A 19,206-nucleotide genomic window follows, 5' to 3' on the forward strand; every position below is an offset into this window, starting at 1 on the left:
GCAAAAAAGAATGTTGCAATTGTAGTTTTGATAATTATGTCGATCCCAATTCTTTATTTTTTCAAACGTTCTACTCATGTGGATGTATATAGATTAATTGTGGAATGAAATGTAACAAATAAACTGTATAAACATCAATAACATGTAAGATTGATTTTTTCTTTTTGATATCGATCTAACAAATAGTAAGCTTGACATTGGATACAAACTTCAGTAACAATATTGTTTGTTTTAGTTTTTAAAATGGTGGTCATCTTTATCTGTCTCATTTTAATTTTTAGGGTTTTTTTTTTTATTTTTTATAAAACCTATATAGGGTGAGGTTCAATAGAGAACCATAATTAACCAAGGAACCAAGGAACTAATCTTTTTTTCAACTTTTAGAACTTATTTTTTATAAAAAAAAAAAAAACTAAAATACAGAAATTCATAACTTTTTATCCTTTTTCCAATGATATAAAATTCGAATTTTTTTTAACGTCAAATTCACAATGTGAATCTTCGAAAATTCACAACGTGAATCCGGATTCACACAATGAATCCGAAAAATATTTTTCACATTCACAATATTTTTAGATTTTTTTTCCGATAAAGAATAAGCTCTAGAAATTGAAAAAAAAAATTGGTTCCTTGAATAACCTATAATTATGGTTCTCTATTGAACTTTTCCCTATATATATATATATATATATATATATATATATATATATATATATATATATATATATATATATATATATATAACTGCAAAAATGGTTCCTATGATATGTATTTTTTGGGGGTTTTAGTCCAAATCTCTACTTTTTTGGATTGATGGTCCTTTTGAGCTAGTTTAGTTGTGGATTTGGTCCATCAGTAAACTGAAATGACTTTAATACCCTTGGGGTATTTATTTTCTATTTTACTTTCATTTTTCTTAATTATAATAATTATTAATTTATTTAAAAAATAAAAAATAAGAGGGTCTCTCTCTCTCTCTCTCTGTGTGTGTGTGTGTTGAAGAAAAATCCATACACGATGGGATTTAACCACCATAAACCACCACTGCCACTACCCAATCTTCCATACTGTTTTCTGCAATTAGCCCCACGTACACCTTCTCCGATCATTGTTAATTGATTCCCTCCCTTTTCCCTCATCATTTGTCGCAGAACAGAAATGTAACGGAGGCAGCAAAGCGGCCGGAAGCAACCTCGCCGCCCCACTGCCACTGCTGCCAACGTAAAAACCAGCCATCACCACCTGCTACCATCGAGATTTCCACCAACACCTTGCTGCTTTCGTTCCTATTCCCTCTACAAACCAGTGAACACTAGAGGTGCTCTAATAATTCCTTCATCTGAATCTGGAATTTGATCTGATTCCCACAAACAAATCAATTTTTTGGGGATTAATACTCACACACAAATCAAATTCCATAAATGATAAACACACACAAATCAAATTACAGTTCCTTCTATTCGATCAGAGGTCAATTATTCAATCTCTCACGAAGAAAGAGGATTGTTTAAATTACCGTTAATCTCTCACCGAAAACAAAAAATAAATTATCGAAACCTACAACTCCTTCTATTCAATCTCTTGCTGGAAACCTACAACCCCTTATATTCAATCAACCGGAAAGCTACAATGTTAAAAACCCAATTGAAGGGTTTACCTAACATGTCACTCAACATCTGTAACGCCCGGGTTTCAGGGCTAAGCATTTTTGTCAATGTAATAGTCTAGGTCAACTCTTGTAACTCTTTTTGAAGTAATAAAGATGAAATATTTGAGTATTATGTGAATTATATGTGTTTATTATTTAATTATAAATGTATAATTAATAAAGAATAAAAATGAGCGTCAAAATTAAAGTGTGAGATAATCCCGATATCTCTACATAAAGTTGTAGAATATGTCTCAAGGTTTCCGTGCATATAAAGAACGCCAAAATCCGAGTTATAACGAAGAAGTTATGACCCGTCGAAGTTTCACGACAGGACCGACACGATACCGGGAAGCGTGAATAGTGAATTTACGATAGAGCGAGATTCAGCCTTAGTGATCTAAACGAAAGTCGTAGAATATGTTAAACTAAGAACATCGATAAAAAGAACGCCCAAATCTGACTTCGTATGAAGAAGTTATGAGATTTTAAACAGACCAATCCTGTCCCGGCTTGTTAAAAATATAACTTTAAAAATAAAGTCAAAATTAGCCGACGGAGTCTAAACGAAAGTTGTAGAGTACGTCTTCACCTACGCGTGAATATAAAGAACGTCAAAAACGGAGTTCGTATGAACGAGTTACAAATTATAATAACATATTTACGTATTAAAATAAAGTATAAATCATGTATACGTACACATATATATACATATGTATATATCATTAGAAAGGTATCGACGATGCGGTCATTATAAGACTAATGTTGAGTTCTTTCGACATTAGTTTAGTACAAATATCATTAAATCCATTTATAATAGTATTATAGAGGGGTGTTTAGTTGTTTATATAACTAAAAGGTCATTAAGTAATTATGGAGGGTAGTTTTTGAAAATTCAATTAGTATAAATAAGAGCCTTGGGCTCTCATATTTCTTGCACCATTCTCTTGATTCAAGAGTCTTTCTCTCCTTATCCCCCGAGCATTTCGGTCCCTCGTGATTCGACTTCTCTTTCTGTAGCTTAGTATAGTAAGGTGAGCGCTGAAGCGCTGCACGAATCTTTCTTAGAAAAATTCAGCGACGAAGTTCTGCCCCTGCAGAGCCCGACTCCTAGCTAAAACCCCCTTGTAAGTAAGTTATGCTTACCTTATTTTAATATAGCTTATATTTAAAATTAGTATTGTTATTATGAACTTATAATAAATATTTGAGCTATTATTATAACTTATATAAGTGTCGTTATAATATTTTTTTTTTAACTACTCGCGGTACGGGAAATCTGGTTTAAAGGGCCGCATAGGGTTGTTGGATTTCAGAAGTGCTATATGCCAAAATGGTCCTGCCCTCCGGTGTTTTATGTCTGGCCCCTGTCTGTACATAGTGGTTGGAAAATATTGTTTAACGCTTATATAATAATAATAATACTAAGACTAATAGTTGGTCACGGTAAATATTAGACTAAAATTTAGCGATAATAATGCTAGGTTTCGTCGAAGGAAAATAGAATCGTTAGAAGCAAGCGCTGCCCGATTTTGGAATCATCACCTTAACAAGTGAGTGCATAGTTACTTTCAACTTACACATAGATATGAAGTATTTTATATAAATTACGTGCTATGTGTGCATATTATCTGAATACTTGCTATCTATGCTAGATGAACGTTGTTATACATGTTTTCAATGATTTAAACTGTATATGTTTTTTATATCTACGAAAATGTTGGGGTAAAACATGGGTAGATGCAATAGGTGATGTGTGATAAAATGATGAGAGGCCTCGATGTTGATGTTGTTGATTCTGTCATCTAGCGGAGTATGGATGACGACCACAGACTCTTCTAGACAGTCCAGTGGAACACTAGCAGGCTCGCAACCTGTAGGTGTTTGTGAACGATATGTTCACCGGTGTACTCCATCCCCCACATGGTTGCCTTTAGGACATTTATTGCCAAGGAATCCCCTTAGCAGTAGTGTCCGTCCCGATGATGATCCTTAGGCTAGGTCCCTTATGATAGGTGTTTAGGGACGTAAAGTGATGATAACGGGAACGGGTAATCGGGTTATTGTTGATCGATGAAATTAATAAACTTATTTATTGTGGGTTGAAAACCCTATGTGCTCACCAGGCTCCCAAGCCTGACCCACTCAGTTTTATGTATTACAGGTAGTGGCGCATGAGCATAGGTGTGATGTTTTGGACGAGGGATTACGGATGTAGGCCTGTAGATATGAAATAATGTAGTAAGGCTTATATTGTACTGTTTATGCTTTTGATCTGTACGAACATGACATCCCGAGTCTTTTAATGAAATACATTTCTATGGAAATGCTTTTGATAAATCTTTATCATATTTTTGTTTTGGGACAAATTCCGCAACACTTTCATTTAAAATGTAACTCTGATTTTTAAACAAAGCATAAACAAACCGGTCTTTTCTGGCCGTGATTTTTGGGCTATAGCGGTTGTTGTAAATGATAACTTGGTGGGTAGATGTGGAATTTTGATTAACAAGGAAGAGATGAAGAAGATGAAGTGTTCATCTTGGGTAAAAAGAAAAAGGAGAAGGAGGTGGGGGTATACGGTGGAGAGAGAGAGAGAGAGAGAGAGAGAGAGAGAGAGAGAGACTTTTATTTTTTTGAATTAGTTAAATAAATAAATAAATAAATAAATATTTAGATTTTAAAAAAATGAAAGAAATGAAAAATAAATAACCCAAGGGTATCACAGTTATTTCACTATTCAGAGGGACTAAAAACGTAATGAAACTAGTTCAAAAGGACCATCAATCCAAAAAAGTCGTGATTTGGACTAAAACCCCCCAAAAAATGCATAACACAGGGACCATTTCAAAAAGAACCAAAAAAGATTAAAAACACGTAAGAACCACTTTTTTTTTGACAAATCAAACTTAAAACTCATTATTGTGTATTAGATGTCAGACACTCAAGTCTCCAAACTCTTTCAAACTCTCTCACCAAACTTGAAGAACACACCAACCTTACCACCACCTACCACCAACCACCACCGCACCACCGCTGTTGTCGCCTCCTTCCACTGGCCAACCACTTCCATCAGATCTGTATGCTCCAAACGATTTCAGATCTACATTTTCAGTTTTAGATCCACGATTAACGTCACCAGATCTATGATTTTTTGTTCCAGATCTATAAGTTCCGACAAGCAACGAAGATCCACAACTATCGTCAACGATCGTCACCGATGTTATCGTCATCCTCTGATCTCCGGTGAAACACCATCAGACGTGCAACCTCCTTCTATTTCTATCGCCTCATTCTCATCCACTCTGATATTTGGTGAAAAACTACTAGATCTGATGCAAATCTGATGTGTTTCAGGTTACATCTCAAGTGAAACATTACCGTCTACGTCACATCAGAGCTTACTCACACTAGATCTATCATCTTTGTTTCCTCCACTACAAGATTAGAAGTTTTATGGTGCAGATCTATGATTTTTGCCACCACAAATGTCTAGATCTGCGATTTTTGTCAACATCGATGTACAGGTCTACAAGCTCCGACGGGATTTGGTTTCGTTTTCTTCAAGTCTCATATTTGGTGAAACACCGCCAACTTGTCTCCATCTTTTTCTTTCTGATCTCTGGTGAAACACCACCAGATCTACATCAGGTATGTCAATTTTTGTGTTGATTATTTTTCCTTTTGTTAAACTGTGAATTTAATGTCTTAATCTATTTTTTTATTGTTTACTTTTCTTAATATTAGTTTTAACTATTATTAAGTTGCGAATCTAATGTTATTGATACGCGAACCCAAGTTTATGTTGTTATTTGTTATGATACTTGCATAGATTTTTGTTTCATAACTTAGGTTTTTTAGTTGTTATGTTGTGAATTGAATTTGAAATGTGTAATAATGTTAATGTTTTCTCAAATAATATGAATCTAGGTTTTTTAAGTTGTGAATTGTGATGTTTAAATGTTTTTATTAATTTTTTAGTCATGTTAATATTAGTTCTTAATGTTCTGAATAAGAAAATGTTAGTTTTATGTTGTGAATACATGATTTGTTACAAATTTAAGTTGTGAATATATGATTTTTTTTATAAGTTTTAAGTTGTGAATGTATGTTTTATATTTATTATTCTACTTACATCTATTATAGATCTCTACGGTGCATTTTTCTTACCGTTTTTGTTCTTTTGTTAAGGTGTGAATTTAATGTTTTAATCTCTTATTTGTTTTTTTTATATAATTTTAGTGTTAAATTCTATTAAGATGTGAATTTTCTGTTTAAACTGTGAATTGACTATATAACATGTGAAATTTGTGTATTAAATTCTTCGTTCATTGTATTAAGTTGTAAATTTTGTATATTAAACTGTTAATTAATTGTATTAAGAGTGTTAAGTTGATAATATGGTTGTGAATGCATATTTTTTGTATAATAAACTGAGATTTATTGTACTAAGCTATGAACTTTGTATATTAAGATGTGATTTTTGTGTTTTAAATTGTGAATTGACTGTATTAAGCTGTGATTTTTTTTTGTTTAAACTGTGAATTGACTGTATTAAGCTATGAATTTTTTGTATTAAACTGTGATTTTGTGTTTTAAACTATGAATTGAATGCATTAAGCTGTTAATTTTCTATATTAAATTGTGAATTTTTCTATTAAACTGTGATTTTTGTGTTTAAAAATGTGAATTGACTACATTAAACTATGGATTTTCTGTTTAAATTGTGAATTGACTGCATTTTGCTGTAAATTTTTTATAATTCGTGTTAAAATATGAATGATTTATGTATAAACTTTTGTGTTAATTTTCGTATGAATATATTTATTTTTTTTGTTGTATAAATTTGTAAGAATCCACTAGTTTTATAATTGTTTTGCATTAAATTCTAAGTTAATGAATTAATAGGTTTTATTAGACTGTGAATGTAGTATTTAAGTTGTTAATGTATGACTTTATCTACATATCTGATTTGGAAGAAATGATAGCTACTATGTTGATTCAGGTGGTTGGTGGTGGCATGTGGTGGTAGAGTTTGAGTTTTAGACTTCTTTGAAGTATGAAGTAGTGAATTATTGTAAAACAGTTTGTATTAAGTTGTGAATTTTTTGCATTAAACTGTAAATGGAGTGTGTAAATCTGTATTTAATATAAGTTTTGTGTCAAAATATGAGAGCATATACGGATGATAATATTAGACTGTAAAAATTATAAGTTTGTTATTTTCATACCAAAAACATAAAAAATAGGATTTTAACATGTTTAATAAGAGTATCGTGAAAATATTTACTAATTAATTGGGGTTCTTAATAGGGTAAATTTTGTTGACCCTACCATAAGGTATGTTAATATTAATATTTTTCAAATTTAACCTTCTAAAATTACAGTTTTAGTCCTTAAGCTTATACCATTTTTTATTAATACATGTAACTTTTTGTATACATAAAAAAACATTCTTTTATTAGATTTACAGTTCTTACCCTTTTAAATAATAATTTTGGTCCTTGAACTTAAATTGTATTTTTTTTTGTATTTTTTTTACTTTTAAATATTTTAATTTTACTTTTATTACATCAACTATATAATTTTATTCACTAAATAATATTTAATTAAAATCTAGATATCATTTTTAACAAGTTATATCATTACAATGATTTCATCAATACCTTCAAACTAATACTAATATCGAATATATTACAATGACACAACAAGACGAGTTCAACTAAACATGAAATTACAATGATTTCATCAATACCTTCAGACGTCAGACCTGATTTGCTTTCATTGCAATTAGAAGGGCCATAAAAACACCAACTGTCCTCGACTGGCATCAGGACCGCCAGTGGCGGTGCCAACTCCAGCGACCCTGCGGATCACGGATGACCGACAGGGCAAGACAAAGGCTCCAGTGGTGAGGAACCGAGCCTTCCAGCTGACTGCCGAGGAGGCGCGTGCCGCACCAGATGTGGTGACAAGTATGTTTTCTTCTCCCTAACTCTTATTATATGTCGTTTATGATATTTATGAGCTATATTTATGTGTTTTGTTTAGGATCATGTCATGTGAATGACATTCCAGTACATGTGTTATTTGACTCGGGGGCTACCCGATCATTTGTTTCTCTTGCTCTTCGGAAGAGGTTTTCTGAGTCTTCAGGCATGTTAGATTGTCCATTAGAGGTCGAGATTCCTGACGACCGATTTGTCCGGGCATCAGAGGTTTTCAGAGATTGCATTTTGAAGTTGTATGACGAGCATTACCTCGTGGATTTGGTTCCCATTCCATTGCATGTGAATAAGGTTATCATCGACATGGATTGGCTGAGCCCTAATGGGGCGGTGATCTACTATGCAAAACAATTGGTACGTGTCAGGACCTCAAGTGGGGGAGAGCTGGTGATTCAGGGTGAGAGGCCGCAACATGGACCAGCTATGTGTTCGACAATGAGGGCTAGGTGTTACCTTCAGTAGGGTTGCACATGGTATGTTGCCTACGTTATGGATACCCGAGAGGAGGGTAAGGCGACTGTGAGTGATGTACTAGTGGTGCGAGAGTACCCGGACGTATTTCCAGAGGAGCTGCCTGGGATACCTCCGGAGAGACAAGTGGAGTTTCAGATCGACCTAGTCTCGGGTGCGGCTCTGATAGCCAATGCACCATATCGGTTGGCTCCTCCCGAGATGTAGGATTTGTCTACATAGCTACAAGAGCTGTTAGACAATGGATTCATTAGGCTGAGCAATTCGTCTTGGGGAACCTCGATCCTGTTTGTGAAGAAGAAGGATGGGTCGCATCAGATATGTATGGACTACCGGGAGCTGAACAAGGTAACGGTGAAGAACCGTTACCCACTCTCGAGGATTGATGATCTCTTCGACCAGCTACAGGGGCATCTTGGCTTTCCAAAATAGATTTGGGTTCAGGTTACCATCAGATGAGGGTCAGAAATGAGGATGTATAAAAGACTGCTTTCCAGACTCGCTATGGTCACTACGAGTTCGTGGTAATGCCCTTCGGGCTCACCAATGCCCCTTCCGCGTTCATGGACCTCATAAACCGCATATGAAAACTGATGCTAGATTGGTCTGTGATAGTCTTTATCTATGACATCTTATTTTACTCCAAGACGTAGGAGCAGCATGAGGAGCACTTGTGAGAGGTGTTGGATACCTTGAGCAGGGAGAGCTTGTACACCAAGTTCTACAAGTGCGAGTTCTAGTTGTGCGAGGTGCAGTTTCTTGGTCACCTTGTCAACCCAAACGATATTTTGGTTGACCTAGCCAAAGTAGAGGCCGTGATGAGATAGGAGGTTCCGAAGTCTCCATCTGAGATTCAAAGTTTCCTTGGGTTAGAAGGCTATTACCGGAGATTCATACACGACTTCTCCAAGATAGCGGTACCCTTGACACAACTGACGAAGAAGGTCGTTGTATTTCGCTAGGGGCCTGAGCAGCAGGCAACATTCGAGGCGCTGAGACGGAGGTTGTGCGAGACGCCTATTTTTGCCCTGCTAGAGGGCGTGGAGGATTTTGTAGTATACTGTGACGTGTCCATCTTGGGTTTGGGAGTGGTATTGATGCAGAAGAGGCACGTCAACGCTTATGCCTCGAGGTAGCTGAAGCCTCACAAGGCGAACTACTCGAAACATGATTTGGAGTTGGGGGCGATTGTTTTCGCCCTCAAGATTTGGCGGCATTACCTTTATGGGGTCCGTTGTACCATATACACTAATCACAAGAGTTTGAGGTACCTCATGGATCAACTGAATCTGAACATGAGGTAGCATCGGTGGCTAGATGTGGTGAAGGATTACGAATATGAGATCCTCTACCACACGGGGAAGGCCAACGTTGTGGTCGATGAGCTTAGCCGCAAGGCAGCCCTGATCAGAGACATTTACTTGAGGATGACGGCGGTGACTCCGCTCTTGGAGCGAATCCAAGAGGCACAGGTTGAGGGTATGAAGGAGGAGCGTTGGAAGTGTGAGCGGATCATAGGCCAGGTGGCCTCGTTCAATTACGACAACCGTGGGCTGCTGACCCTACATGGGAGGGTCTGGGTTCCATACTGGGGAAAAGTGCGGTAGATTTTGATGGATGAGGCCCACAAGTCTATATTTCCATCCATCCCGGGGCGACGAAAATGTACAGAGATCTTCGCCCTGATTACTGGCGGCCCTGGATGAAGCGGGATGTAGCCTGGTACGTCGAGAGATGCCTGACCTGCAGGAAGGTCAAGGCGGAGCACCAGAGACCTCACAACAAGACACAGTCGTTGGATATCCCTATGTGGAAGTGGGAGGACATTACTATGGATTTCATCACGAAGCTTCCTAGGACTGCACGGGGAGTGGATTCGATTTGGGTCATCATGGATCTATTGATCAAGAGCGTCCACTTCATTCTGATCCAAGAGAGCATCTCGACCGAGAAGTTGACCGACATCTACATCAGAGAGGTAGTAGCTTGACACGGAGTGCCAGTTTCTGTGATTTCAGATAGAGATGCACGGTTCACTTCCAGATTCTAGAAGAAGTTTCACGAAGAGTTGGGTACTCGTCTGCACTTTAGCACGGTTTTTCAACCGCAGACGGATGGTCAGAGCGAGTGGACCATCCAAAATCTAGAGGATATGCTGCGGGCGTGCATCCTAGACTTCGGTGGTAGTTGGGAAACCTACCATCCCTTGGCAGAGTTTTCCTACAATAATAGCTACCACGCGAGTATCGAGCGTCCTCCCTTCGAGATGTTATACAGGAGGAAGTTCAGAATCCCGATATGCTAGGGTGAGGTTGGACAGAGGGTCATGGGGAGTACTAAAGTGGTACTCAAGATGATGGAGAGGATACAGTAGGTCAGGAGCAGGCTTCAGACTACTCAGAGTCGGCAGAAGAGCTATGCCGACAGAAACCGATCGATGTTGGAGTTCCAGGTCGGGGATATGGTTCTTCTGAAGGTTTCAGCTTGGAAAGGTGTCATCCTGTTCATGATGCAAGGCAAGTTGGGCCCCAGGTACATTGGTTCTTTCATGATTGCAGCCCGGGTGGGCAAGGTGACGTATAGGCTAGATCTGCCAACCGAGCTTAGTCAGATCCAGAGTACCTTTCATATCTCCCAGCTGCGGAAGTGCTTGGTGGATCACTCTGCGGTGGTACCTCTAGAGGATATTCAGGTGGACGACAACCCGAACTACATCAAGCGGTCAATAGCCATCCACAACAGGAAGACAAATTATCTGAGGAACAAGAAGGCCAAGTTAGTGAAGGTGTAATGGCAGCACCACAAGGGCTTAGAATGGACTTGGTAGCCGAAGGACGAGATGAGGGAGCACTACCTCGAGCTATTTCCAGATGCAGCAGACTTCGAGGACAAAATCTAAAATAAGCGGGGGAGATTTGTAACGCCCAGTTCCTGGTACGTATTTTAAATTATAACATTCATTTTTGCAAAGGGACTCGATGAGTTGGAGGCCCCAAACTCTTCGAGTAGGAACGAATGATTGGACGCGGGACTTGAAGTCTACTTGATGAGCCGAGAGGCCTCGACTCGACGAGTAGGGCTGTCAGGGTGAAACCCTAATCTTCAGGGTTTGCACCCTATTTAAACACTTTATTTGGCCTCAACCACAGCCTCCATCACCTCCAAACCTTAGTTACGAAACCCTAACCCATTTTTAGTGTTCTGGAGCAATTGTTGTGTGTTCTTGGTGATTTTGAAGCTTGAGAAGGAAAAGGAGGCTTGGGGGTTTAAGAAGAAGCAAGTAGTTCCAAATTTTTTGCTTCATTTTTGGTTTATTTAAGGTATAAAGTCTGTACCTTGCCTATTTAATTGTTAGATCTCTTCATGGGGTAGTTTAGGCCCATATGGAGTATATTTTGGAACCATTCATGGATGCAAGCATGATTTGGGGTAATAACTTTAGATCTAGAGTCTTTGAGGAACTCCATGGCATAAAGGTGCTAACTTTATGGCCATGGGAGTCCTATGCATCATAAGAACCCCTTTTCGAGCCTTTTTGAGCTAATTAACACATGCATGAACATAAAGCTTGTAACTTTATGTGTTATATAGACCCTAGGAGGCCAGATCTATGTTTTAGATGCATTAAGCCCGACTAAAATCGATTGGATAAGTTTGGACTTTGGGGGACTCGACGATTCGTTCATACGAATCGACGAGTTGGGTTGTGATTCCCCAACCTTTTCTATTATTGAGCAAACTTGTTGAGTCTAGAAGAGGACTCAGTGAGTTAGAAGTGTTTATGGACTTAAGGATCAAAGAACTCGACGAGTTGAGAGCAAAATGTCCCAATTGATATGAAGAGGAACTCGACGAGTTGTGAGTGAAAAACCTCGATTCTGTATGAAGGAGAACTCGACGAGTCCAAGGAAGGACTCGATGAGTTCAAACAGAAAGTCCCGATTATATCATGAGGAGAAACTCGGCGAGTTAGAGGGTAACTCGACGAGTTAGATCGCGAGTTAGAAATTCTCTGAATCATGGAACTCGATGAGTTGATGGACCAAATCGACGAGTTAAGTCAACCATAGGTTGACTTTGACTTTGACTTTGACCAGGGTGCTTACTTGACTTTGAATTTGACCAAAGATTACCCTTATAGGGTTTATGAGATTGAGAGGGTAATTAAAGGAGATTGTTATGTGTAAGAGTTGGGAGGAGTTGATCCCAACACCGAGGACATTTCAGCTACTTCACGACATTGAGGTGAGTTACCTTCCAATAGAAGTAGGTCTAAGGCACCAAAGTCGGCCCACTAGTAGGTGATTATAGTCAAGATGATTGTCTTTGTGATAATTGTTCGGTATGCCACTATCTGTTATGCTTTATGTGCTAATATGCTATATAATTATGTGATAGTGGTAGATAGGGGACTAGTCCCCGGACTCGGTTGAGATATACCGACAGGGTAGGTCGGGCACCCAGATATGTCTGACAGTATGATATGTTATGTTATTATGTGGTAGTGGTAGGGGTGAAATAGTCGCCGAAGCCGGTTGAAATAAACCGAAGGTAGGTCGGGCACCCAGATATGCATGGCATGGTAGGTCGAACACCCAGTTATGTTTGACAAGGGGTAGGTCGGGCACCCTGATATGCCTGACAAGGGTAGGTTGAACACCCAGATATGCTCAGCAGGGTAGGACGGGCACCCAGATATGCCTGGCAGTATGTTTATTGTATGGTATGTGGTATGATGGGGGAACTCACTAAGCTTTGTGCTTACAGTTTCAGTTTTTGTTTTAGGTCCTTCTTCTTCGAAGGGAAAGGAGCCGGTACGGTAGCAGCGCATCACACACACACGATTTCCACATATGAGATTCTTATGATTTGTACTCTGACATTATTATTATTATTATGTGATGACATGATTTTGAGACTTATGATTTATGATTTTTTATGAAATGAAATAACTTGATGATGTTTTTATAAATTGTTTTATAAATTGCTATATCAAAAATGAAATTTTTGGTCCATATTTTTTGGATGTTACATGATTATTTTTGTATTCACATAGTTTATTTCATGGCCATTGAAAGGTAATTATACAATGTATTTACAATTTTGTTATAGCCCTCCTTTCCATAACCCAACAATAGATCCAAATTCCATGCATAAATCTCTAAGGTTGTTCAAATCAGGTTATTCCATCTGTCATAAACTGTAAGCATTATTGTTACCCTTTAAATTTTCAATAAAAAGATGGATATTTTAAGTTTTTGTAACTTATATGCATTTTACAACTGCTAGATCTGGACTTACGACAAAAATGCCTATAGGAATACAAAATCATAGAGTTAAGTGGATTTTGATAGCTTCAATTTCAAAGATATTAAATATGAATTACATTTCCAGATGGACTTGTGGAAAGAGTAGTTCTATTTGGTGCACCTGTTTCTATACAAGATGAAAGAAAGGTATGTTAAACAATACTACAGCCTCCTAAAACAAGGATTAGCTATGGAATTGAGAATGTGAGTTTTCAATTTGCATCATTTGGTTAATTTATTAGTATTATTTGTTTTTAAAATGGTATTTAATTTTTGTGTTTTAACAGTCATGACATAACATGTTGATTTTATAGAAGTGACTGATGAGCATTCATCTTATTTATGGGCTACACAGGAGATACTTGATTGTTTGGAATTAGAAACATCTTTTCCGATTTTCAATAATAGAAGTCGCAACATATAAGTTAAGTTAATGGTGGGTAATGGATGAATTAAGTTCGAGGTTGTCATGAACTAAAAAGGTAAAGGTACATATTCATAAATGTACGGTTTTAATGTAAAGAAAGTATCACTTTAAGAACACTATAATAACAACAAAATAATCATAAGTGTAGTTAAGGCAAAATGGTTTTTGCAGGGTAAGAATTATATAGATGAATGTGGTGTCACATGAGGGGACGATGAAGAACAAAAGATGGTACTCTGTAACGGTGTGGAAATGTAACTACAACGTTGGATTTTATTCGGTTATTCCTCTCATGCTGATTTGCAGCTTTCTTTTATTTATATTAATGTTTTTGAAATTATGACTTGGGTGATGTTTGTTTTTTCAAAGCGAAAATGTTTGAAGTCTGCAGGCTACCTCTGCAACCCTCTGTAGCAAAAGAGGTGGACTAAACGGCTACAACATGTAATAAAAAGTTTGTTTGTTTTTTAACGTCTGTAGATTACTGCATTGTTTTTTAACGTATGTGAAGAGATTGATGAAGTTTTAAAAGGAAACTTGATCATGAAAGGACTAAATTCTTCTTGTCATCTTCAATATGAATATGGTTACAACCTTTTATTTTTATTTTTCATGGTTAAAACAAAGTGTGTTTTCAATATTATATCAAATTTTGTAGGTATTGGAAGAACCTATGAGTGGATGATCATCGACACCATTGGTCCCAAAAGCATTTAAAAAGTATATTATTATATTATTGTATTTGTTTTCTTTTCTTATTAGCGTATTGTATTGTAAACTCATTCAAACCCATGTCAATCAGGAGGTTTTTACTAGTTATTATTATTATTCCTGGACATTATTTGTGTCCAAAAATTTGTAATCCTTTTTATCATACATCAAATCAAACATTAAAATGCGAATTTTATTTGTTATTCAGAAAAAAATTATGCTACTTCTGTCTCTACATTTGATTATTTAGTTTATTTATAATATTATTTTATTATTATACAAATATATTTATATATTGAAATTTAATGAATACATGTTTAATATATTTTTTTGAATAACTTTTATATTCTGAAACAAATTAACATAAGATTTCAAAAAGTAACTGTTAAATTGTAAGTAGGACTTTTTTTGAAAAAAAAATATTGGTATTAAACTTATATAGGATAGTTGTAAAATTTTATGTGATATAATTGAAAAACTATTTTTATTTTTATCGCAACAGTTCAAATTATAGACCTTAACTAAAAACATCAAGTTAGTTTTTTCTGACAAATGTCTTTAAAAAAATATAACATTAATCATGTCTTTGTATCTTAGTTACACAAGAGTTATAGTTGAATTGGTATAAAAACATATGGTCCTAACTTGTTTCAAACTCCACAAACCCGGGTTCTAGTCATATTAATGGGAAGTAATTCGTACACAACAGTTTTTTTGCTATACACTAACAATTAAAATATAACATTTTAAAACACCAATTACTGTGTATAGAGAAAAATTGTTGTGTACGGATCAATTTCCTGTGTTAATGGTCAAACAAAAAGACTATATGTTATTTTCCTAATTTTTTTATATACACCAAGTAAACACATTTTAATTATCTTAATGGTCAAGGAAATTGTTATAAAAACATATGGTCCAACTTGTTTTTCAACGATGGTCCAACTTTTGGTTTTTTCACATCATTGGGTTTTTTTACATCGTGTATTGGTTTTGGTATTTAATTAATACCCCTAAAACTTACTCAAGTTTTTGACATTGTAAGAACCGCCCTATATACACATGATATGTAGTTGAATGATGTTGTGAATTGTTATTTACATGGTTATTCATGAGATGCAGATCATTGTCTATGATATGCATGAAGAGTGCGCCGTCCGATTCAAGAAACTTATTTCGACATATTTCGAGAGTATAAACACTAGTTAAGTGGAGAACAGATCCTTCCTTCCCAGCTCAAAAACATCAAGAAATCTTGATTTAAAAAACAAACATATATGGAATGGATGTTTTCCCCGAAGAGCGTTAAATCGTTTTTTCTCGCTTGTAAAGATACCCCAGCCGTCGCAAAGATCCATGCTTTGCTGATAGTTTCCGGCTACATTAATACTGGGAATTGTAATACCCAACTCATAGCCTCGTATTCTAGAACTGGGGATATTGAACTTGCTCACAAGGTGTTTGATAGAATTCCTAAGAAACGGGTGGATGCTTGGAACGCTATGCTAATCGCTTACTCTCGTAAAGATAGTCCTGGTGAAGTAATTAATCTATACCATGAATTGAATTCTGAAGGAATTAGACCTGACAGCTCCACTTTCACGGTGGCACTCAAGGCCTGCACAAGCATGATGAACTTGGAACTGGGAGAAGAGATTAGAAAGCAAGCAATCGAGTACGGGTATGAACATGATGTGTTTGTAGGATCTTCACTGTTGAATCTCTACGCAAAGTGTGGGAAAATGAACGACGCACTTAAAGTGTTTGAGAAAATGCCAAGAAGAGATGTTGTTTCATGGACTACGATGATAACAGGGTTTGCTCAAAGTGGGAGAGGCGATGAAGCCATAGATATATATCGGCTTATGCAAAAGGAAGGCATGAAAGGAGATCGAATTGTGATTTTGGGTTTGATTCAGGCTTGTGCCAATGTTAACGATACAAAATTGGGTCTTTCTGTACATGGCTATCTAATTAGAAGTCATCTTCTTCCCATGGACGTAGTAATTCAAACCAGTCTTGTAGACATGCATACAAAAACTGGAAACATTGAGCTTGCAGCTCGAGTATTCAAATCAATCCACTACAAGACTATAGTTGCTTGGAGTGCCTTAATTTCTGGTTATGCTCAAAATGGGTTTGCTATTAACGCATTTGATTTATTAGTAGAGATGCAAAGCTTCGGATTCAAACCAGATACGACTTCCATTGTTGGTATACTTTTAGCTTCTTCTCAAATCGGGTCTCTGAAACTTTCTAAATCGCTACATGGATATGTGATAAGAACGCTAGCTTTGAATCAAATTTTAGGCACAACTTTGATCGATACCTACTCAAAATGTGGGTCCCTTCCTTACGCACGCAACGTGTTCGATGAAATTCCCCTTAAGGATACAGTCATGTGGAACACAATGATTGCTAGCTACGGGAGTCATGGGCATGGGAATGAAGCTCTTTTAGTGTTCCATAACATGTTAGAATCAAAATCAAAACCAGATCATACCACTTTTGCTTCTCTTTTATCAGCATTAAGTCATGCAGGTTTAGTAGAAGAAGGTAGGTTATGCTTCAAGCTCATGGTTCATGAATACAACATTAACCCAACTGATAAACATTATGCTTGTATGGCTGATCTGTTGGCACGTGGTGGACACGTTGAGGAAGCTTATAATCTGATTGGTTCAATGAAAACTGAACCAGGGCTCGCTTTTTGGGTTGCCCTTTTGTCAGGATGTCATAACCATGGTAAGTTTTCAATTGGAGAAATGGTAACTAAAAAGATCTTGGAGTTGAATCCTGATGATAACTCAGGGATTTATGCTTTGATATCAAATTTTTATGCGAAAGCAAAGAAGTGGGATGAAGTAGCTGATGTAAGAAACAAAATGAAAAGGAGTGGGACAAAAAAATTGCCTGGTAATAGTGTTGTGGAAGTAAATGGAAAGCTTCATGCTTTTCTTATGGAAGATAAGAGCCATTTTCAGTATCAAGAAATCTTGAAAATCTTGAAAATCCTCGATTTTGAAATGACTTCAACAGATGTAACCATAACAACAATACACACGTCCTATGAAAATGAGGTGAAGGGGAGGTAACTATAAACAGGTAACTGTTGTGCGGATAAAATATAAAAAAATACAATATGCGCCCACACCGAATGATGATGTATGTCTAAATACAAATACATAACCATTATATCATCGTTTATAAAATTCATGGTTAAAATAAAATAACTATCAATTTAATAATGATCATATATAAAATTCTATATATAAGAGAACTACAAAATATTATTCTTAAAACAGTAAATTATTTCTTCTCATCTCGATTTTAAAGTATTTAAACAAATAAATGGTTTCATATATAACAAAAAAGAAGGCATATCTCACGCTTATCAATGTTATCACCTCATTCGAAGTATATTATATTACACCCCATTAATTTAAAAACTCTTTCTGTACCATAGAATTTAGAAGATGAGTGAAGCAACGAAGATGATTCAGAATATAAATAAATAAACAAAAATATAAATATACAAATAAAAAGTCAAAAGTCAAAACATTATTTTTATTTTTGTGTTCGTTGATATTTGATTTTGAGCATGATGCTCATGTGACTCAATGAAGCGTCAATACATCTTTACAACAAAAAAATGTGGTGCTAAAAAAAACCTATCCTAAGGTTTAAAATACATTGTTTCGTACTTTAAGTCGTAATTATTATTTTAAGTTGTAATTCATTTATTATTTTAAGCCGTAATTAATAGATTCGTTTTTTTTTTGTTTTTTATTTTTTTAGACGTTTTAAAGTTTTCAATTTTTTTACTACCTCCTCTTTAAGTTTTTTACTTATACGATTCAAGTTTTCAATTGGATATAAACAACGTCTTCTTACAATGTACCCTAAGCAAAGCCGTTCACATATCCCAACCCATAAGCTTTGTCAACCCATCTTATCCTCACCATGTTTGCAAACTAAACAAAGCCCTATATGGGCTACAATAAGCATCGCGTGCCTGGTATGATGAACTCAAAACATATCTCATCTCTCTTGGATTCAAAGCCACAATTTTTGATCCATCTCTTTTTATTCTAAAAAAACAACCAAATTTTCATTCTAGTACTTGTCTATGTTGATGACATTATAATCACCGGTCCATCTCCCATCCACTTATCTAAATTCATCACTTACCTTTAATCTAAATTTTCTCTAAAATATCTTGGTTCCTTATCCTACTTCCTAGGCGTTGAAGTTCTTCTCCACTCGAATGGAATCCTACTCTCTCAATGAAAATATATTATTGATATTATCACTAGAGCCAAAATGACAGATTGTAAGCCTGTTTCCACACCAATGATTAGTTCAGAAATACTCACATTAAAAGGCGGCACATTAAAAGGCGGCACACTACATCTGGTCCCAACTAAGTATCGCACTCTAGTTGGTGCCCTGCATTATTTATCCTTGACAACGCCAGACATATCTTTTACTGTAAATCGGTTGTCTCAATTTATGCAGGCTCCAACTTCTATACATTGAACAACTCTAAAATGATTAATACGATATTTGCATGGCACTCTACATCATGGCATAGTTCTACATCGGAAATCACCACTTACACTTCATGCTTTC

At 36.2% G+C, this 19,206-nt stretch overlaps 1 protein-coding gene across 1 annotated transcript; it reads left to right on the forward strand.

Annotated features, from left to right (window-relative positions):
• Positions 1-15,537: 15,537 nt before the first annotated feature.
• On the forward strand, positions 15,538-17,997 carry LOC111885504 (putative pentatricopeptide repeat-containing protein At3g25060, mitochondrial). Its single transcript, XM_023881746.3, has one exon. It carries the CDS (start codon positions 15,852-15,854, stop codon positions 17,667-17,669), a length of 1,818 nt encoding a protein of 605 aa, XP_023737514.1. The 5' UTR covers positions 15,538-15,851; the 3' UTR covers positions 17,670-17,997.
• Positions 17,998-19,206: the final 1,209 nt, after the last annotated feature.

The sequence above is a fragment of the Lactuca sativa genome, chromosome 9 (assembly GCF_002870075.4).
Source record: "Lactuca sativa cultivar Salinas chromosome 9, Lsat_Salinas_v11, whole genome shotgun sequence".
Taxonomy (NCBI): domain Eukaryota; kingdom Viridiplantae; phylum Streptophyta; class Magnoliopsida; order Asterales; family Asteraceae; genus Lactuca; species Lactuca sativa.

Excerpts from the sequence above, each read along its gene's own strand:
- LOC111885504 (XM_023881746.3), top strand. The coding sequence starts at position 15,852 with ATGGAATGGATGTTTTCCCCGAAGAGCGTTAAATCGTTTTTTCTCGCT.